Source organism: Ceratotherium simum, chromosome 30, assembly GCF_057802395.1.
Source record: "Ceratotherium simum simum isolate JZ-2026a chromosome 30, ASM5780239v1, whole genome shotgun sequence".
Taxonomy (NCBI): domain Eukaryota; kingdom Metazoa; phylum Chordata; class Mammalia; order Perissodactyla; family Rhinocerotidae; genus Ceratotherium; species Ceratotherium simum.
Window position 1 is genome coordinate 6,217,545 of NC_141929.1, and position 19,956 is coordinate 6,237,500.

The window sequence follows — 19,956 nt, forward strand, 5'->3', positions numbered from 1 at the left end:
AACAATATGAACATTTGTCAATATTTTCTATATTGGTTCTGAGAATTAATTTCTCAGGCTGACAAGAATGACCATCATAATTATATTCAAATATAATCAATTCAAAACCATGTTTTCAATAATGAAAGTCTGGCCCATGGCAAATTTATAACAACATACGTAGACGGATGTTAAAAAGGTGGTTGAATTGTGAAATAACCTCTCAACTGTTTATCCAAATGGTGAGCCCGTTCCTATTAAGCAAATTGAGCACCTCTAATTGAAGTTAATAATGAAAATCTTCCATCTCTGGATCATTATAAAAGCCAGAATCCTATTTTCAGCCACTGAAGACGTTAACTTTTAAAAAATTCAGTTGTTTAATTTATTAGACCTTCTTTCCCTCTGGCATCTTCATAACAGAAAATCTGACTTCTAAAAATAAGTCAGCTGTGCTAATATATTTATATAAATAATTAAAAATTCTACAGCAGAGCAGGCAATAAAATGTATTGCCACCATAAACTTCCAATGGAAAAACATCATTTTAATTAAAAATTACAAAGGCACCACTGTAAACAATTCGTTTACATTTCAAGCTCTGTGTTTGTTGACTTAAGAAAGAAATAACTCACTAAAAAAAACACAAACCAAAACCCAGAAATGACCTCACCCCAAATCCTGTTATTGAGATCAGTAACCACATTTAATTAAGATGAAGTGTTAGTAATATCTTTTAGTAGATGGAGGCTCTTTTCTTAATTTCCCCAGGTAGATATGTTATTATTTGGCCTCTAACTTCTGATTAAAATTTAAAAGGTGGGAGTCACCTCAAATTAAACTCTTAAATATGCTTTTTTCAAGAAAGGAGTTTGAAACCCTCATTTTTCCTCCCAATAAATGGTAAGCTTCTATACATTCTGAACCTCTGTGTTTTTGAGAATTCCAGTGATGACAAAATGTGAATTTTCAAGTGAACTGATTTTTGCCATCTACTTCCAAAGGTCTCAGAAGATACAGAACAAAATGTCCCATAACCAGCCGATGATTTTCGCTTGATTCCCCAACATCTTTTGTGATTTCCTTTGAATGGGCTCCAATATTAGATTAAATAGAGTGTTAAAGAGAAGGGCTTGATGACTCACAGGAAGACCAGCAAAAACCGAAATTGGGGATTTTAACAAATCTTTTGGGCTGAATGTTCATCATTGCACGTTGCATTCTGTACCAGTTTGAGCCCATGAATAGATTCTACCGTGGAGTTAAAAAGCCTCCAAGTCCAAAGGAGGAGGCAAAGGACTTTAAAAAGACCCAAAGAAATCAGACAAAGTAGGCTGTAGTTTTCAGAGAGATGAGGATCTAATTTGGATCTGACTCAGGTATTCTGTGTTCAAGGAATAGGCTCAATTTCGATCAAGAAGAGCTGGCTGACGGAAGTGGCTCTTTAATGGAACTTGCATGGACCTGGAAGGTCCAGTGAGAGGTCTGTCTGTCCTGCTCAGGCCTCCCTTCTGGGACTGGTGTAAAACAAAGCCATGTGCAAATATTTCCATGGCTGGTAGACATCAGCCAACGTTTGAAGATGAAAAATAATAGTAACAACAATCAACTATGTCTGCTTATGCACAAACATGTCTGCACACAGACAGCCTCAACCCAGCTGCCATTAATGCGTCTATTTACTGAGCACTTCCGTATGCCAGGACCAGTGCTGGGCTCAGCCTGTTTGAAGACCTTCGAGCTTCTAAGAATTTTCTCTGTCTATGGTGGCCTCATCCCAAGTCATATCAAACATATTCAAATGTACCCACATTGCAAATACACCTTTTTCCTGTAAAACTTTTTTTTTTTTTTTTAAAGATTTTATTTATTCAGTTTTTTCCCCCCAAAGCCCCAGTAGATAGCTGTATGTCACAGGTTCACATCCTTCCAGTTGCTGTACGTGGGACTCGGCCTCACGTTGGATGGAGAAGTGGTGCCTCGGAGCGCTCCCGGGATCCGAACCCGGGCCGCCAGCATCAGAGCGCGCACACTCAACCGCTAAGCCACGGAGCCGGCCCCTTGTAAAACTTTTGAAATGATTTTTATACTTTTGTTTATGGAATTATTTGGCTACCAGGAATATTTTATTAATAATTCCTTATGATTTCTCTAGTGCATACTCAGACATTCTTGCAAGGTGAGATCTACAAATGTTTTGCAAATGTAAAGACATTTTTGCAAATATTAATTTTAACTTGGTATAGTTATCCTGGTGGTAGGGACACTCGATATTTATTAATTTCAATTTTGCTGTTTTTAAATTTTGGAGACAATAGATTATGTGTTCAGGTCCCTGATATTTTTAGGTCCCTGGAAAGTTTGAAGGTCTTGGTGCTAGGCCTAAAGTGCTTAATTAATTTTTTTTTTTTTTTGTGAGGAAGATCAGCCCTGAGCTAACTTCCGTGCTAATCCTCCTCTTTTTGCTGAGGAATACTGGCTCTAAGCTAACATCCACTGCCAATCCTCCTCCTTTTTTTCCCCAAAGCCCCAGTAGATAGTTGTATGTCATAGTTGCACACCCTTCTAGTTGCTGTATGTGGGACGCGGCCTCAGCATGGCCAGAGAAGCGGTGCGTCAGTGCGCGCCCGGGATCCGAACCCGGGCGGCCAGTAGCGGAGCGCGTGCACTTAACCGCTAAGCCACGGGGCCGGCCCCTGCTTAATTAATTAAATGGTGCTGATGAGGCCCTGGTGCTGTCTCAGGAAAGGAGATAAACATGATCGTTACCCCCACGGAGCCTGAAGTTTAGTGGGAAGACGGACAATTAAGTCAGGAATAATAGTAAAGCGTGATGAGGTTATATAGATATCTAGAGAGCCTGGAAGCTTGGTCTGGAGGTCGGGGAAGCCTACCTGTGGAGGTAATGCCTAGACCAATGTTGGAAAGATTTCCAGGGGTGGGCCCAGTGGTGGCGAAGCACCAAGATTTGTCATGGCGGCCTCTGCTCACCTCACTCGCATGTTCTCCTTCCATAAACTGGGGCTCAGAGAGGTTACGCTTTCCTCCTCAGCCAAAAGGGAGACTAATAATTTCTCATTCATGAGGGGGTTGTGAGAATTAAATAAGACTTGGGCGACAGAGCTCTTGGTAAACTTTTTTATAAAAATGTTAGGTATTATAGTCATAGTACTAGCAATATTATTGTCATCATTCTCAAAATCCATGTCTCCAGGGGATTGAGGAACTCTTTGCCTGGCTTGGTCTGGCACCCAATTCCCAGGAGGCACAGACCTGCACAAAGGCATGGGGACAGGGGGTTTCTGGGGAATTCGGGAATCTGTTGACAAATGAGACTATAACGATGCTTGGAAATAAGCAATTTCTGTTGCTTGGCTCTTTCTCCCCATCTGGGGACCACTGGTTCTTCTCTCCCAAGGAAACAGTTTATTTCCTTCCTTCCTTCCCCTCCCTCCCTCCATCTTCCTTCTTTCCTGGGGGCATCACCGTTTGCTGCAAATGCTCTTACCCTTGTGACTGTAAGCTCCCTGGAGGCTGCAGGCAGAGACCGTTTCCTTCACGAGTGGATACACCCCACCTAGCAGTGTCAGGCCCATGTGGGCTCTAAATAAATACCGTGAAATAAATTCAGTAAATGAATGAATGGGGAACTATAATCCTTCTGCTTTTTTCAAGCAGTTGTCTTTGGCAACGCAATTATCTACTATTTTGCTTGTGTAAAAATCTAATAACACGGCATGTTTTCATTTTTTAAAATTTACCCTGTAGTGTTGTTTTTATTTTTGGTAAAAAAGATTCGCTCTGATCTAACATCTGTTGCAAATCTTCCTCTTTTTTTGCTTGAGGAAGATTCGCCCTGAGCTAACATCTGTGCCAACCTTCCTCTATTTTGTATGTGGGATGCCACCACAGCATGGCTTGATGAGTGATGTAGGTCCACGCCTAGAATCTGAACCCATGAACTGGGGCCACCGAAGCGGAGCGTGCCAGACTTAACCACTGTGCCACAGGACCAGCCCCCCTGTAGTTTTTTATTACATAGAATGGTTTAATTCCCAAAGATGCATGTGGCAGAAACTTCTAATTACCTCGCAATACTTACTCTTCCTTTCTTCCTTCATAAAGAATTCCAGTTTTAAAAGCTGGTTGCCACCCAGCTAGGTGACCATATTTCCTGGTATCCCTTGCAGCTAGGTGTGGCCATGTGACTAATTTTAGCCAGTGAGATTTACATGGAAATGTTTGACTTCCGGGAAGTCTCCTTAAAAGACAGGAGATATTTTTCTTCTTTCCCTTTCTCCCATCCTATTATCTGGAATGCAGATACGAAGGTTGGAGCACTAGCAACCATAACAGTCCATGAGGAAGAGAGGGCTAGCCTAGAAATGGTTGAATGGTGAGCAGGAAGGAGCCTGGGCCCCTGACAGCTTGCAGAACTGCCACACAAGCCCTGGACTGCCAAGCCTACTCTAGACTTATTTTATGTGAGAAAAGAGTAGATCTATCTTCTCTGAGCCACTGTCATTTGAATTTTCCTCTTATATTCAGCCAAATTTAATCCTTACAGATACAGTGTTGCTCAAGACACACTTGCAGGGCTCCCTGGATGAATGATCCTTTCCAAAAAACATTGAGCAGTGATAGGTAATTTTACAGGTGTAGGGACAATATTTTTCCTCAACACATATCTTATATATTCAGTGTGTAGGCAGAAGCCTGTGCTGCAGAGTTGTTTACTACAGACCTTGGACAAGATGAGTTCTGTCTGAAAAATGTTCGGAATAGGAATTGCTACTTGGTCGCCTCAACAGAAATCCCATGATCGTTAAGAGAATGAAATAAGTCCTCTCAGTCCGGTCAAAATGATTGAGCTGCCAGTTGCATCCCCAAAGTAACCAAATCAACAGATCTGATGCAAGGCTTAGCCCCTATTATTCATTTCACTGTTGGAGAATGTTGGGCAAACATAGTCATTTCCATTGTAGCATAATTATCATTGAGCTGCTCTTTCTGACAATAATTAGCTGACAAGTGCGGCTGCGGGGGTCTGCTCCTCATTAGAGACACTAAAATGTGATGGACAAATGCCTGATTCCTGACTCATGCACATGGAGGCAGGCTGTACTCTGAAGGCTGAAGCGTGTTGAGGGGACGGGTGTGGGGACCAGTTCTGTTTTAGAACACGTCAATATTTACATGACCTTGGAGCAGAGAAACATTCTAACCATGACATCAATTCAAATCATAAGGGAAAAATATACATTTGATTGTCAAGCTATAAAAAACAAAGACTTCTTTATGTGACAAAAAGCATTAACAATGTCAATACTTTTGCTCAAGCAAAGTATTTTCAGAAAATTCTTTAGAAAATTAATAATGCATTAAACAATTTAGCTAAAAGCATGTCCTTTTAAAAAAATAATTGCATACAATTGGAAACATTATACATATCAACAAGGGGATGAATATATCCAAGTAACAGAATATTATTCAGCAATTAAAAATAATGGCTATTTCTCGACCTGGAAAGATGTTCACCGTATACACTGGGAAGTTAAAAAGGCAGGTTCCAAAACAGGGTGGGTGATGCGAGTCAATTTTGGTAACAAAAGAGGGAAGTTCTCACATGCGATCTAAGGAGACATACCCACATTGTTAAAAGAGGATTTCCTTGGGTGGGATTATTACAGATTTGTTATGATCTTCTTTATTCTTAACTGTCTTCTCAAAAGTTTCCTCCATGAACTGTCTTAACTTTATAATAAGGATAAGAAGATACAAGTCGTTAAAAAGAAGAATTTCATCTGCCACTAGCCCACTGCTGTCCGTTTTGATTTGGCTAAGAGCACAATGTGACAGGCTCTTTAACAAGTTTTAACTCAGGCTTTTTAGAGAGAATATTCACTCTGATGCCTGGACACCTCCTGTCTTTAGAGTCACAGGCTTCTCGGAGATCAAGGAGCCTTCTGCTGATTTAACGTTCCCTGGTGAGATAAAAGAGTGCATGACAGTGGCCGGCAGTGGAATCGCTGTACTTGAGATGTGTTTTTCATCACAGAAGACAGGACGCGGGCCAGGACCAGAATTAGTTAGAAGTAAGTTTCTAAGTTTTGTGTGGGTTGAGGGTGGGTGGGTTTCCCTGTTTTGATGAGGGAAGGAGCCCACCCTCAGGGAGGAGGCCAAAGTGCCTGTCAAGGTTGGGCCAGGACCTGCATCGGGCTGTCAGGACCCTGTCAGGTGGAGCACCTCCCTCTGTGCTAAGAAGCCTTGAGTGCCTGGACAGTCATTTGAGACGAAATGGGGTTCTTGGAGCTGAGTCACAAGAAGGTTGGAATGAGATACTGATAGAGAGAGAGACGGTGGGAGGGGCAGACAGAGACAGACACATGGAGGCAGAGAGAAAGAGAAAGAAGGAGGCGCAGGAGGAAAGGGAGGAGGAAGGAGAGGGACGAAGGAGGAAGAGGAAAGAGAAGAGAGGAATGGGCGGAGGGAAGGAAACAAGGGGAGAGAGGAACAGAGAATCAAACAGACAGGGAAGGACGGATGGCCGAGACAGAAAGATGGACATAGAGGGAGGGGGAAGGCGCAAATAGAGACACAGAGGGGGAGGGAGAAATGGCAGAGGGAGACAGATACGGAGAGGAGTTGGAGACAAGGGAGATATGGACAGAGCAAAGAATATCCCAAGAGAAATAAGCACAAACAGAGAGGGACACAGAGAGAAAGACACGTGCACACGCATGGAGTCACGCACAGAGTGGGGGACGATAACCCGCATGACTACAGAGCCCAAGGCAGTGCTATTGTGAGGAATCAAGACCGTTAGTTTAGGGGCTGACGGCTGGGACAGCATTTTTCTGTGTGTGTGCCTTTGTCAGCTAAACTCAGAGCTCTCCTGGAGATGAAAGTGAGAGTTCTCAGTGTAAATTCCTCCCTCTTCCAGTGCCTGCTGCCCGAAGAATTATTAAGACGACAATAACAACACCACTCACAAGGTCATCGTGTCTTTCTGAGAATTCTGGGGAGCCAAGTGCAGATGATTAGAAAACTGTGTCCCAGCCTGGCTCCTTCTGCAGCCCTGCTCACCCCTCTGCACACAGCCCCTCGGGGACAAGGCTTCGAAGCGTGCAGGATCAAAGGCTGCAAATAATTAATGAGCCTTTTCTCCCAGAAGAGTTCCTATGACAATAGCTCAACCTGTCGGTGATGTTATCCTTGCCTTTGATGAGCTCAGAACCAGCGCCAGGAGAGGAGGGGGGAAGGGAGGGGAGGCCCAGCCAGTGCCAGGCTGGGCAAGGGTCACTTCTGGGCGACTCTGGATCCCAGCAGGGAGAAATGTGTCTGAGGAGCCAGGCCAGAGAGAGAAATGTGTGTCTTACACACACACACACCTACCTGCATTTACTTTGCTTCAAGGCTAGAAAAGGGATTTGTCCAGACACTGCTCAGCAAGACCAACTTATAAATGCTAGAACTCTTAGGCACATTGGCCACAGAGAAACACCTTAGCTGTATTTTCCAAGGGGATTCAAAAAATTGAACTTGGTCATAGTGGCTCTCTGAGGTTCCTGATGACTCAGCATCCATTCCCATCTTCTGGGAAGAGCTTCCTGCATTCCCTTGGGAAACCACCATTCCAGGCTGTCATGACTGGACTCGGGTCCATGGTGGGCTCATGTGCCAGCTGTCCATAGGCACATTCATCCTCCTGCCATTCTGTTTGGCTCAGGGATGGATGTGTGTCCAAGTTGGCTCAGTGAGACCCAAACCTGGCCCTCGACTAGTACTACTGATGGGAAAGATCTCTCTCTGCTGGTAGGACCAAGGACTGGCTTTTCTGGTGGCCACGTCCCTCTACAGCTATACAGACGTGGCTGAGGATGAGGCCAACCCAGGGGGGCGCAGAGCCAAGAGGAGGAGAAAGGCTATTCTTTGAGCACCTGAATTCTCAGGCTGGGTGCCCTAGTCCCCACGGACTTCTCAATCCTGTGAGTCAATACATGCGGTTTTGGCGTAAGTCACTCTGAGATGGGCCCTGGCAGCTGGTGACCGAGGGTCACACCTGTGATGGCCACCTGTAGAATCATGAAGCTCTTCAGAGCTTTCTTTTTTTTTCTTTTCTTTTCTCTCTCTCTCTCGCTCTTTTTTTTTTTCGTGAGGAAGATCAGCCCTGAGCTAACATCCATGCCAATCCTCCTCTTTTTGCTGAGGGAGACTGGCCTTGAGCTAACATCTATTGCCAATCCTCCTCCTTTTTTTCCCCTTTTTCTCCCCAAAGCCCCAGTAGATAGTTGTATGTCATAGTAGCACATCCTTCTAGTCGCTGCATGTGGGACGAGGCCTCAGCATGGCTGGACAAGCGGTGCGTTGGTGGCGCCTGGGATCCGAACTCGAGATGCCAGCAGCGGAGCGCACGCACCCAACCGCTAAGTCACGGGGCCGGCCCCCTCTTCAGAGCTTTCTACATTCCTGCTTTTCCCACAAGTCTCACCTCTAGTAATTTACAAATTGCTTTCTCTGACACAGTGGGCGCCACTGACAACCTGCCTGTGATAGAATGGGGAACCTTTGTACCTTTGTACTAGAACCCCAGTTCCAGTAACCAGGTCTTTGTTCTCCGTGGCTCAAATCCTGGCCTTGATGGCCCTCAATGTCTTGGCTCTCACCAGTCACCCCCTTCCTCTCCAGGCTGGAATCCTACACAGTTTGCTGGGACTGCTTTCTGTGGCCGGTCACTGTACTCCAAGCACCACGCTCTATTTGCCAGATGGAATTTCCTTCCTCCTTCTCAGTCAGCTGCCTGCCGTGGTGGACAGCCAAGTCTGGGAGCATCATCTCTGTTGACCATCAAGTGCCCTAAGTCAGGAGGCTCATGACTGCAGCTCAGGCAAAGTAGACTCGCCCCTGGACATGTGGCCCCAGGGCCGAGTGATGCAGAATGGAAAACGGCTGGAGGTGGTCCCTTCTCCCTGTGAGACCTTGAAGCGCCAGCCTGTCAGTTCCCATCACCTAGAGACTCAACACGCCCTAGTTCCTGTGCCATTCGGGCCTGGTTCTAGACATATTCTTCAATTCTATAAACCATCCATAGAATCTTCCAGCAAATTCCACCTTTTGCCTAAGTCAGCCAGAGCTGTTCTTACAAAACCCTGACAGACCCACCTCTCCCATGGTCTGTCCCACCTTAGTGGAACCTCTACTCCAGGACACCTGCATCTGTCCCTCCCCCCACATTAACGCTTTCCTGCCTGGCAGCATCCTGAGTTACGCAGAGATGGCAGATTCCACGCTTAGCGATATCAACCCATTTAAATTCATTTCTCCCCCCAAGGAGTTGCCTTTCCCACCTCCTATTGTAGAAGTACAAAATGACAGTCAAGCTCCCCGAAAGACATCTTAAATCGGTACAACTATCTTACAGTCTGTTAAGCTATGGCTTTCCCTATCTAAGTACTTAAGGAAGGCTTTCTCTTTGATGTTTAAATTGCATATTTCCTTTGCCAGATATCAAGCAGGAAAAGGAAAAAAAAAAAAAAAGGAGAAAAGGAAAAAAAAATGGCTATTTCAGAGTCACATTATTATAGGATTTGGTATTATTTCATATCTTTATCTAGTTCATCTGGCGCTTCAGAAAGTTTTGTTATAAAAATAAATCCCCTTTTGGGGTTGGAAAAGAGCTTCTGATGCTTGTCTGCTGGCTTGCTCCACGGAGAAGTGGCTGATGTGGAGACTGTGACATATTTTCAGGTGTTTCAAACCACGACAATAAGACACATGTTTATTAGAAGTGTGTCTAATACTCGATTATCGGTACCTCACATGAGAAGAAGATTAGATTTTGGAAGAGAAAGATTTATAACTCTCTTTTCAGAGACAAGCCTGCATTTGGACCTGCGTGCTGATTTAAGTTTGTTGTGAAACAATGTACCAACGAGGGCATCTTTTCTTCGCTGGCACTGTGGGTAATGATCATTTAATTAAATCTGGTTATGAAAATACCTTCTTTCTAAGCAATGGACAGAGCTTAAAGATAGAAATTTTTGAAGACTTTTGTTGTTTGGCCTGATATTCATCAGCCGAAAACCCAAGCGAGACAGTCCATTTCTGAGCACCAGGAAACACCTGCTCCTTCCCTCCCAACAGTTCAGAATCCATTGCACTTAGCAGACAGCACGGACTCTGCAGATTGTCCTGCTCTCATTCTGATTCGTCTGCTACTAAGCTGGGCAGCCTTGAGCAAGTTACTGAACCTCTCTGAACTTGTAATACCCTCATCTGTACATATGTGGAGTTAGCCAACGCCTTTCTCATCAAGTTGTGGTCAAGTGTCTGCGATGCAGGGGGCCATACATGGTGGCTCCTTCCTCTCTCCCTTTGGGGACTGTGCTCAGTGCTGGCAGACTCGTCTGGTCATTTGGGAGCACAGCTCTGAAGCCACCCTCCTCCCAAGCTGGTCTGTTGCCAGGAGTCAGGGGCAGGGGCTGTGTCTCCCTGCAGTGAGCCCAGTCCCCTGGTGCCATCAACCGCCAACTCTTCCTTACAACACGTACCTCCCACTCACCCAGACTGTTAACAACTTTAATTAAATGGTGGTTTTTCTCCTGACAACCAGCCCCTGCGACTGGAAAAGCACAGCAATTCCTGCCTGCTGGTTAGAGAGCCGCTCACCCACCTGATGGTTTGATGCTGCAGAGAATCGGGGTCCGTGGCATTCACTGTCAACAGCACGCTGCCCACGGAGATGTTCTCCCGCCTGGTCACCATCATGGGGTCTGGGTAGAAAACCGGACCCTCGTTGACATCCAGGACGGTGATGTGGACGGTCGCCGTGGAGCTGGGGCCGTAGGAGACGTCGGGTACCAGCGGGTCCTCGTTTTCCACTTTGATCAGCAGGGTGTGGAAGGCGGAAATCTCATAGTCCAGAGGCTGGAAAGCAGAGCAAGGGGCTCAGCACGTGTGTCAGCCACAGAGGGCAGCCGCTTTTGCGCAAAGTCCCTCTGACATTCCATGGACCAGCGTGGATGTTCAGGGACGGGTCTAGGTTTTGTGGGCTAAGCTTTATGCAATTTGGGGTCCTCTTTAAGAAAATGAATATGAAACATACAGATACAAAATTAGGTATGGAAGGTGTTAGTGTTTTTTAGGGTGAGAAATAAATTATAACACATTCCGTAAGCCTCAGAGAACTGGGGCCCTCTCTTCTAAGTTCTCCTCAGGGGCTCGCGGCAATGCTGACATTAGAAGCCTTCCCACCTGTGACCTGTTCTCCACATCTCCCACACTCACGAGGGCTTGGGGGGACGAGAGTCTGTGAAGCCTAGCTTTGTCAGCTTCATGGGAACTCTGCCTCTGTTACCATGGGAGATGGAACGGAAAAGGCTAACCAAGGTTCCATTTTTAATGTTTCCCACTTGCTCGTCATGAGGTCTAAGGGCTGGGGGCTGTACAGCACTTGCCGTAGAGGGTCTCCTGTTACAGATGTGCATTTTCCACTAGGGTGTGATGTGGGGAAAAGGGTTTGAGAGGCCTAGACAGATGGGGTTAAGCCACTGGGCCCTTTCCCACCTGAGGGCATTTGAAAATGTGTGGGGGCATTTTCCACTGTCACCATGACTCGGGGGCTCTGTGGCCATATCCTGGCAGGGTGGTGAGACCAGACGCATGGCCACGCCCGGGACAGCCCAACACAACGGTGGATTGTCACGTCCTCAGGGCCAATGAGCAGCCCCACTGAGGCCCATTCTCGGTGATTTTGCAAAGAGGATAGTACCCACCTGCCCCAGCTGCAGTGTAGACTAAATCAGATCGTGTTAAGGAAAGCTCATGATTGATGTTATTAATATGGTGGTCCTGCCCAGCATAGAATATCATGAGTGACATTCACTCGGCCGCTCTCTTTCCAAACCACAAGGAGCAATGGGAGTGACACTGCCTGTCACCGAGGGTGCATGCGGAGACACGTAGGTGAGACGGGGGACACTGTATTTCTAGTTATTTTCCTAAAGTTCACTGGGAAAACGAGTAGCTAACCCAGGCCCCGACATAATGCACATTCTTGCCAGGAGCCCAAGACTAAAGGGAGTAAAGGAATTGCTGTGCCCTCAGCCAGAGGCAAGCACATGTCAGCACGGCTGTAAGGGACGTGGGACGACGGGACTGGAGACGAGGACGGCGGAGCTGGGGAGAGCCCTGCAGGCGGGAGGCTGAGACTCAGAACCCAGCAGGGGAGTGGGGTGACAGCGGCAAACTGCGTTACTATTTGTCACAGTCATGGGTAACACACCTGCAGCACACTCCGCATGTGTACATGTGCACACACGTGCACGCACGTACACACACGCACACACACACAGGAACTGCTGATGCACCAATGCTTCCTGCTCATCACAGGACCCCCCTCCTCACCTGGAACAGCCCCCAGCAGGGTCGGTCTTAGGATTTTAAGAGCTAACAGCTGAAAAGCTGTTGGTACCTAGTAGCTACCCAGTTATATTCCGGTTCCATCCCTGTAACACAGACTAATGTACCACTCCTTCCTCCTCTCTAACAACACATCTGCCCCTCCCGAAGACGCCCAAAACATGCAACCTCAGTAAAGTACATTTCAAACAAGGGCCAGGGAGCTGCCACACTTGGAAAACACAGTTCTTCATCGCAATTAGGATCCTGAAAGGGACAGAAGCCTTTGGCTTGCTGGGTCGAGACAACCCTGAGGCTCAGCAGTCTGAGCAGGACCGACACACAGAACACCCCAGTCTCCCGAGAACCTTCTCCTCCCCACCCCAGCACCGGGCAGACCCAACAGGGCAAATCTGAGGGTTTCTTCTATACCAGCTCCCAGGAACTCAACATCTTTCTGAAAGTAAAGTTAAACATGTTGATGTTGCAAGATCCCAAATCTAGCCCAAATGAATTTTCTACCAGGATGAAAACGCCACTAGGGCAGGGTGTTCGGGAGTTTGTTAGCTAGGGCTCTTAACGCACAGTAGAATTTGGGCCAGGGTTTGAGGCCTGCGTGGTCGGAAGGAGGCTCAGCTACTTGCAGCGGAGGGAGTGGAGCAGACTCTGGTAGAGAAAGATCAGGGATCCCGAGGGGAAGGAATCTGAATGCTTCAGACACAGCCTATAAATAGTGATGCCAACATGTGTGTGTCTTTCTATGTTAGATAGGGGTCTGTGTGCATTTACGTCAGATAAGTATATGCGTGTGTTTATGTTAAATGTGTACGCGTGTGGACTTATGTTAGATGCATGTACTTATATGTTAGATGTGTCTGTACGTCTATGTTAGATACGTACATGTGTGTCTTTACGTGAGACAGGCGTGTGTGTGTGAGCTATCTCTAGCTGGCTTCCCCGAGACTCTAGCAGAGTCTGGAAGCGGAGCCAGAGGCAGGGATTTGGACGTGTGTGAGGTACTGGGGTGCATTCTCAGGAAGAGGGGAGAGGGAGCAAGGCCACGCTCTCTGCGGGAGCCCAGCTTCAGCCCGACGCTGTGGGGGCTCTGGAGCTCTGACTGCACCACAGAATTAGTCTCCCCTCCAGGCAGGCGGGCTGGCCTTTTGCATCCCCCTGCAGTCAGGCCCAGACTGCAGACTCTCTCCAGGGGCCGGGGCCTAACCTCCCTGCCTGGGGCTCCCTCTCTGGTGAGGGCAATTCTGCCGGGAAGAGGGAGGCTGGGGCAGTTATCTGACAGCACTGGAAGCTCTGGGGAGGGAGCTCTGACCTGGTGCAGGGAATCCAGGTGGGTGCATTAGTTTCCTGGGGCGGCTGTAACAAAGTTGTGGGCCGCTTAACACAACAGGAACGAATCGTCTCACAGTTCTGGAGACTAGAAGGACAAAATCGAGCGTCAGCAGGGCCGCACTCCCCTGAAACCTCCAGGGGAAGCTTCCCTGCCTCTTCCTAGCTTCTGCCGTTCCTTCACTTGCAGCTGCATCACTCCCATCTCTGCCTCCACCATCACACGGCCTCCTCCCTGTGTATCTGTCCTCACACGGCCGTCTTCTTATAAGAACAGTCATATTGGCCCGTGGGTCCACACTGCTCCAGTAGGACCTCATCTTAACTAATTACATCTGCAACGACTCAATTTCCAAATAAGGTGATTCACAGGTGCTGGCGGCTAGGACTTCAAATATCTTTTTTGGTGAGGGGCATAATTTAACTCATAACAGGGGGGCATCCACAGCTCCTGAGACCCACGCACACATGTATGTGCCTCACAAGATATATTTGATCTTCCTCACAACCCTCACTCTTTTCCATGACATTATCTATCCCTTATTGTGCACCCACCACGTGCCAGGAGTATCATCTCACTAATACTGCGTGTATCATCTCACTAATCCCCACCTCCCCCTCACAAAAGTAGGTGTTTGTACTCCCATTTTACGGATGAGGAAGCGAGCTCAGAGAGGTTAAGTAACTCAGACAAAGCCACACAGCTAATAAGTGGCACAGAGCCGAGTTTTGACCCAGGGATCCTGATGAGAAAGTCTGAGCTGATAACAATCAACTGCTTTTCATACCACATGCTGTTTCTACGTGTGATGCTGACGAGGCTCCAACCCTCTGCCCTGCCTTGGGCTGCTGTATCCACGCTGGGAAGCAACGCGGCTTAGTACGTAGGTGAAGTGCCAGCTTTTCTCCAAGGACTGCGGGGTGGGAGAAAGTCCTGGCCTGGCACTTGATGACTCTAGGACCGTAGGCACGTCACTGCACATGCCTCCCGGAGTCTCCGCTTTCTCATCAATGAAGTCTTGGTACAAAGGACTGTTGCAAAGATTGGGCGAGGTGACGCACGTTGAACGTTTTGCCCCAAGATTGGTCTCGGGTCTGATAGAATAAGAAGGAGCTGTCAAGATGGGGAGGAAGAACGTGGGATTGAAAGGGCTGGGAGAGCCGCTGCCCCCTGCCCGGATTTTCAGGTATGTTCCAGGGCTGGCGTTCCCTGAGTGGAATACTGGCTTCTGAGGACTGGAGATGTGAGCAACGCCACAGAGAGGGGAGCAGAGAGAGACTGAACCCCACGGTATGAGGCTGGCCTCTTCTGGAGGGCAGAACCTCCCCAGTGTATACTTCCACGTGCACAGCGCTGTGTGTAATAATCCGGTTGTCCGATGCCCGGGCCGGTCTACCCGGAGCTGCTGAAACTCGAGTCTCTGCTCCCGGTCCCCCCAAGAACTGCCCCAGGTCAGGTCGGATTAAGAAGCTGTATGCCGTCTCGGGCCTATGACCTTATTAATGGGGTTTGTCTGGTGCAGGGTCTGTGTGTCAGGATGGGAGGAAATTGAAAACACTTCCAATAAAGTCACAGGGATTCAATCAATTAAACTTTCATCAAGTGTCAAGACAGAGTGTGGACCACTGTCCTGGAGGATTTGAAGGCTGGAAAAGCTGGCCCGCGTGGGAAGAGTAAGGGCCTGGGGTTCCTTGTCTGGAAGAGGGAGGATTTGGAAGGGATCCAATAGTGATTTTTAAGCCTATGACAGGTTTGGCGATCAAGGATGCCTGTTTTCTCGACGCTTCCTTCTCCTCTGAGGACAAAAGAGAAAATTGACTTAAAACGCAGGGTGGATTATATGCAGCTGAAAGAGAAACTCGGACAGTTTTGGAATAGGTTTACAAAGCAACTAGGAGGTTCCTGACCAGACGGTCTTAAAGAGGAAACAGGTACTCATTTGCCAGACCTGTTAGGATTCGGTCCTGTAGGGAGGAGGGACTTCCCCAGAAACCACGAGATCCTGAGACTCTGCTAGTTCTTCAGTACGATGCCTGCTGACTGGGTAGCAGTCAGCATGTCCCATGGCCGTGCCTGCCTCCCTTCTCCTTTACTCTCCTCTTACTGCAGAGGCCCCAATGGCCACATTTGGGCTTTCTAGTCTTCCTTGCAGCTGAGGGTGGGCGTGTGTCATGTGGCCAATGACAGATCATGGGAAATTGTTTGGGGGCCCCACGGGAAAGATATTTTCTTCCCTGATGAGAGGAGGGGGGCACACGAGAGCACACACACTCTCTCTCTCTCACTTGACAGAGTGCCTCCTTGCTTCCTGCCTTGGAACACAGCAGAGGGAAGACTTGATGGCTGGGGCTTTGGCAGCCATTTTATGTCCATGAGGAAAAAGCCAGAAGCATCTGTGGGGTCCCCTGCTGGCCCTAGGCCTGCCTGTAGAAGGCTGTCCTTCTTTGACCCAGGTGCTCAGAGGCAGGGAGAGCTCAAGGCCCTTTGTAGGGATTAACATGGCGGGCAGCCAAAGGGAGAGGGAGTCTTCATCCCAATTCTAAAGCAAAAGAAGTCTGCTCATTAGTAAAACTGAAGCCCAGGGAGAACCCCTGGGGTACCTCTTCCCCAGGAATTTGCAGCTGGAAACTCCTCATCTGAGGCTGTGAACACCTGCATCACCTGGGGCACCTCCCTGTCACGTTCTGACCCAGCAGGTGTGGGGTGGGCCCAGGAACCTGCGCTTTAACAGCATTCCAGGTGATTCTTCTAGGTACTAACATTTCAGACTCGCAGCACGGTGGGCCACAGTGGGAATGTGGGGAGAGGAGCATGCCCCTTCTTGAGTCTAGTTTTGCTTGTGTTTTATTCTCCTCAAGCCATAGAGACACAGGCTGGGGAGAACCGTGCTCATGCAGGATTTATGATGGGTGTATATTTACCCAAGCTTTGTCTTCCAGCAGCAGGTTTGGAAAACTGCCTGACAGCTTTTATAGATACAGGGCTAGCAGCAGAGGACAGCCAGTGGCTGTGTTATTGTATGACTTTTACAGCGTCGAAACTGCAGGAGTGGACGCAGGGGGGCGGTGTCAGGATCTCCTGACGACTCTGCCATTGCCTGCATTATTAGGGACGAAGAATCGAGAAGACCCAGGGCTGCTCTTCTCAGCTGGACATTTGAGGTTTGGTTTGGATGAGGGACTGAAAAGGGCAGGGCTTGGGAGAAGCCCAGCCCCTCACCCTCTGGGGCAAGCCGGAAGCGTCTCCGAGATCTGCCATCCTCGGTGGCTCTGGGTCCCGACCCCAGGGACGTTGTGGAACTTTGTTGGTGCGGTTGTTTATACAGTCCTGTGCTAGGCTGAATGATGACCCTGAATGTGTCCACGTTCTAATCCCTGGAACCTGCGAATATGTGACCTGATGTGGCAAAAGGGCCTTTGCAGATGTGACTAAGTTAAGAACTTGAGGTGGGGAGATGATCCTGGATTATTCAGGTGGGCCCAAGGGAATCACAAAGGTCCTTAAAAGAGCGAAGCAAGAAAGTCAAAGTAAGAAGCAGAGGTAAGAATGGAAGCAGAGGGTCAGACTCAGAGAGAGAGAGGAAGTTGCTACACTGCTGGCTTTGAAGATACAGGAGGGGCCATGAGCCAAGGAATGCGAGTGGTCTCCAGAAGCTGGAAAAGACGAGGAAATCAATCCTCACCTAGAGACCCCAGAAGGAACCAGCCCTGCCAACTTTAGCCCTCTGAAACTGATTTTGGACTTCTGGCCTCCAGAACTGTAAGAGAATAAATTTGTGTTGTTTTAAGCCACCAGGTTTGTGGTTATTTGTTACAGCAGCCATAGGAAACTCACAAGGCTCTAAGTGCCAGTCACTGTTCTAAACGTTTTATGTGTTAGCTCATGAATTCCTCACAACAGCCCCAAGGCGTGGGCTGTATTATCATCCTCGTTCTACAGATGAGGAAACCGAGGCACAGGAAACACAGTTAGGTACCTTGGCCGCGGACATACAGGGAGCAGGTAGCAGTGTTCCTGCTTTTTCCGCTGCCACGATTTCTAGAAATACGACTACTCCCTGCTTTTGAGGCAAATGGCTTCACCACCAGAAAAGAAACTGTGTTTCAGTGAATGTCCTGGTATGGCAGAGCTCTCCCCAGACCTTACCAGGAAGAGAGAGGAAGTACGTGAAGATCCCTTCTAGAAAGGACATCGAGACCACCAGCATCGCACATTCTGCTGCCACCGCACTTGGCCCACCCGACATTTCCAGAGCACTCTCGCGAGCCCAGGGCTGTCTGTCCCTTATCACACTTCCTCCTCCTAGTTCCACCTGTGGCCAGAGAGAGGCCAGCACGCTGGTCAGCTATGCTCACAGGGCTTTCACACCAAGGCTCACGCCATGCGTGTAATCATCTCCTGTCTTGAAGAGAATAATGGAGACTCTGCTAAGAAAGATTAAGAGGAAATGTAATAATCCACATTTTGAGCATAGGTCTTTAAAAAACCTTCACATATCCCATTTTGGCATATCTTTGATAATTCGTTATCAAATGTGTGGAAAATCTCTTTTAAAAATTAAGTTTGGTTGATTTAATCTTACACACAAGTTTGAGTTTCCTAGAACCTGTACAACAGGTTGGTTTTATGGCTGTGAGGACACAAGTACACCCTTACGCCGGGAGCCTTTTTCTAGTTCCAGGAGGGAGAGACCAGGGCTGAGTTATCTTTGACCTTCCCCAGGCAGTGAGGCCACGAGCCCCATCGTGGGGCCCCAGTGCTCACAGGGGAGGGAGGAGCAGTTGGAAGCACCCTTACTTTGACGACGGAAAGCATCCCCTCGTTGGTTTGAGGGTTGGTGTGGATTTCGAAGCTCTGCCCTGGGTTTCCGTTGATGATGGTGTAGGCAGCCCTCCACGCGCCTGTGGTGGGGTCGTCCTTGTCTTCCACTGTCAAGTTGACAATAACTCCCACAGCTCCTTCCTCGACGGTGGCTTGAAACTGCAAACGAAGCAGACAGTTACTGTCACTATTTTGAAACCACACAGCAAAGACTCTTTCTGGAGCTCTTACCATACGCCTGGTATTGGGTACATCACCCATATCATCTCACTAATAATAAACAAGAACATAGGAAGATTGTGATGCTGTACTATGCCAACAGATGCTACGCTCCTCCTCTCAGCCTTCCTTGCTCTTAGGTGAGGCCACGGGACTGACTTCTCTCCTGTGGAATGTGGGCAGAGGTGATGTGGGCTGGGCTGGGCTGGGGTGAAGAGAACAGCTGTGTCTCTCCTCTGTGTCCTCCTCCTTCTATCCACCCGAACACAGACAAACAAGACCCAAGGGATGGGCGCCACATGGAGAAGGAGCTTGGGTCCCTGAGTCACCACATGGAGCAGCCTGGCGGCCAGAGACACTGTCCTGAGCTGTTGCTGAATGAGAAACAGACTTCTGTAGCTTGAGCGTTTACATATTTCTGTTTGCATTTGTTCTCGCAGCCTCCCCTGCCCTAACAACAAGGTAACCAGATAACCAGAGCACCACGGCTCATATGCGGAGGGCCTGGGATTGGAGCCCCGCATCTGACTCCAGAGCCTCTTCTCAATTGTACCACTTTCTCTGACAAAGAAAGCCAATTTCCTCCTTCCCACCCCTTGCCCACAAGTACGACTTTAAACAAGCATTCCTAAGGAAATTAATCAGCCGTTATTATAAATCAATCGTTTGGAGCCTTGTCGTATGAATCCATATAAATCAATCGTTTGGAGCCTTGTCGTACCTGTGTTTTTATTGTAATACATCTCAAATACTTGTCGCAAGTGGGTGTGGTTAAGATAAATCGATGAATGATAAATCAGCTTTCGCATAGAAAGAGAATTTCACGAGCTATCATTAGCACATTCCTTTGAGCGGGAGGCGTAAAGTATTGTTTTGGTGCTTACCTCTGACACACCACAGGTGAATAGTAATCTGTTTGCAAATATTTCACAAACAAGTAATACCAATAAGCTGACAAGAAGAAGAAATATCCTGGAATTTCAATTAGTAGGAAATGAATCTAGAGACAGTACAGGGATGTCAAAAAGCCCTTGTGTTCAAAGAGAAGTCATCTGAGCAATGAGGTTTCAAATCAGCAGCTGATTAATTGACTTGCAAATCATTAATCACGAGCCTTAATCCTGATGCCTTGAGGGGGTGGGGCATGGGACTGGGCGGGAACTCGTTTGTCCGTCACCCTCAGCCAATCTGGG

General features: G+C 47.9%; 1 protein-coding gene across 1 annotated transcript in view; it reads right to left on the minus strand.

The window, feature by feature from the left end:
* The window catches only part of CDH13 (cadherin 13), a 1,041,327-nt gene that overhangs the window by 88,548 nt on the left and 932,823 nt on the right, over nt 1-19,956 (minus strand). Inside the window, exons 9-10 of the mRNA XM_004437068.3 lie at nt 18,521-18,703; nt 10,652-10,905 (exon numbers count right to left, since the gene is read on the minus strand). Of these exons, the coding sequence (XP_004437125.1) occupies nt 10,652-10,905; nt 18,521-18,703 (437 nt within the window). The remainder of the gene's footprint in view (nt 1-10,651; nt 10,906-18,520; nt 18,704-19,956) is intronic.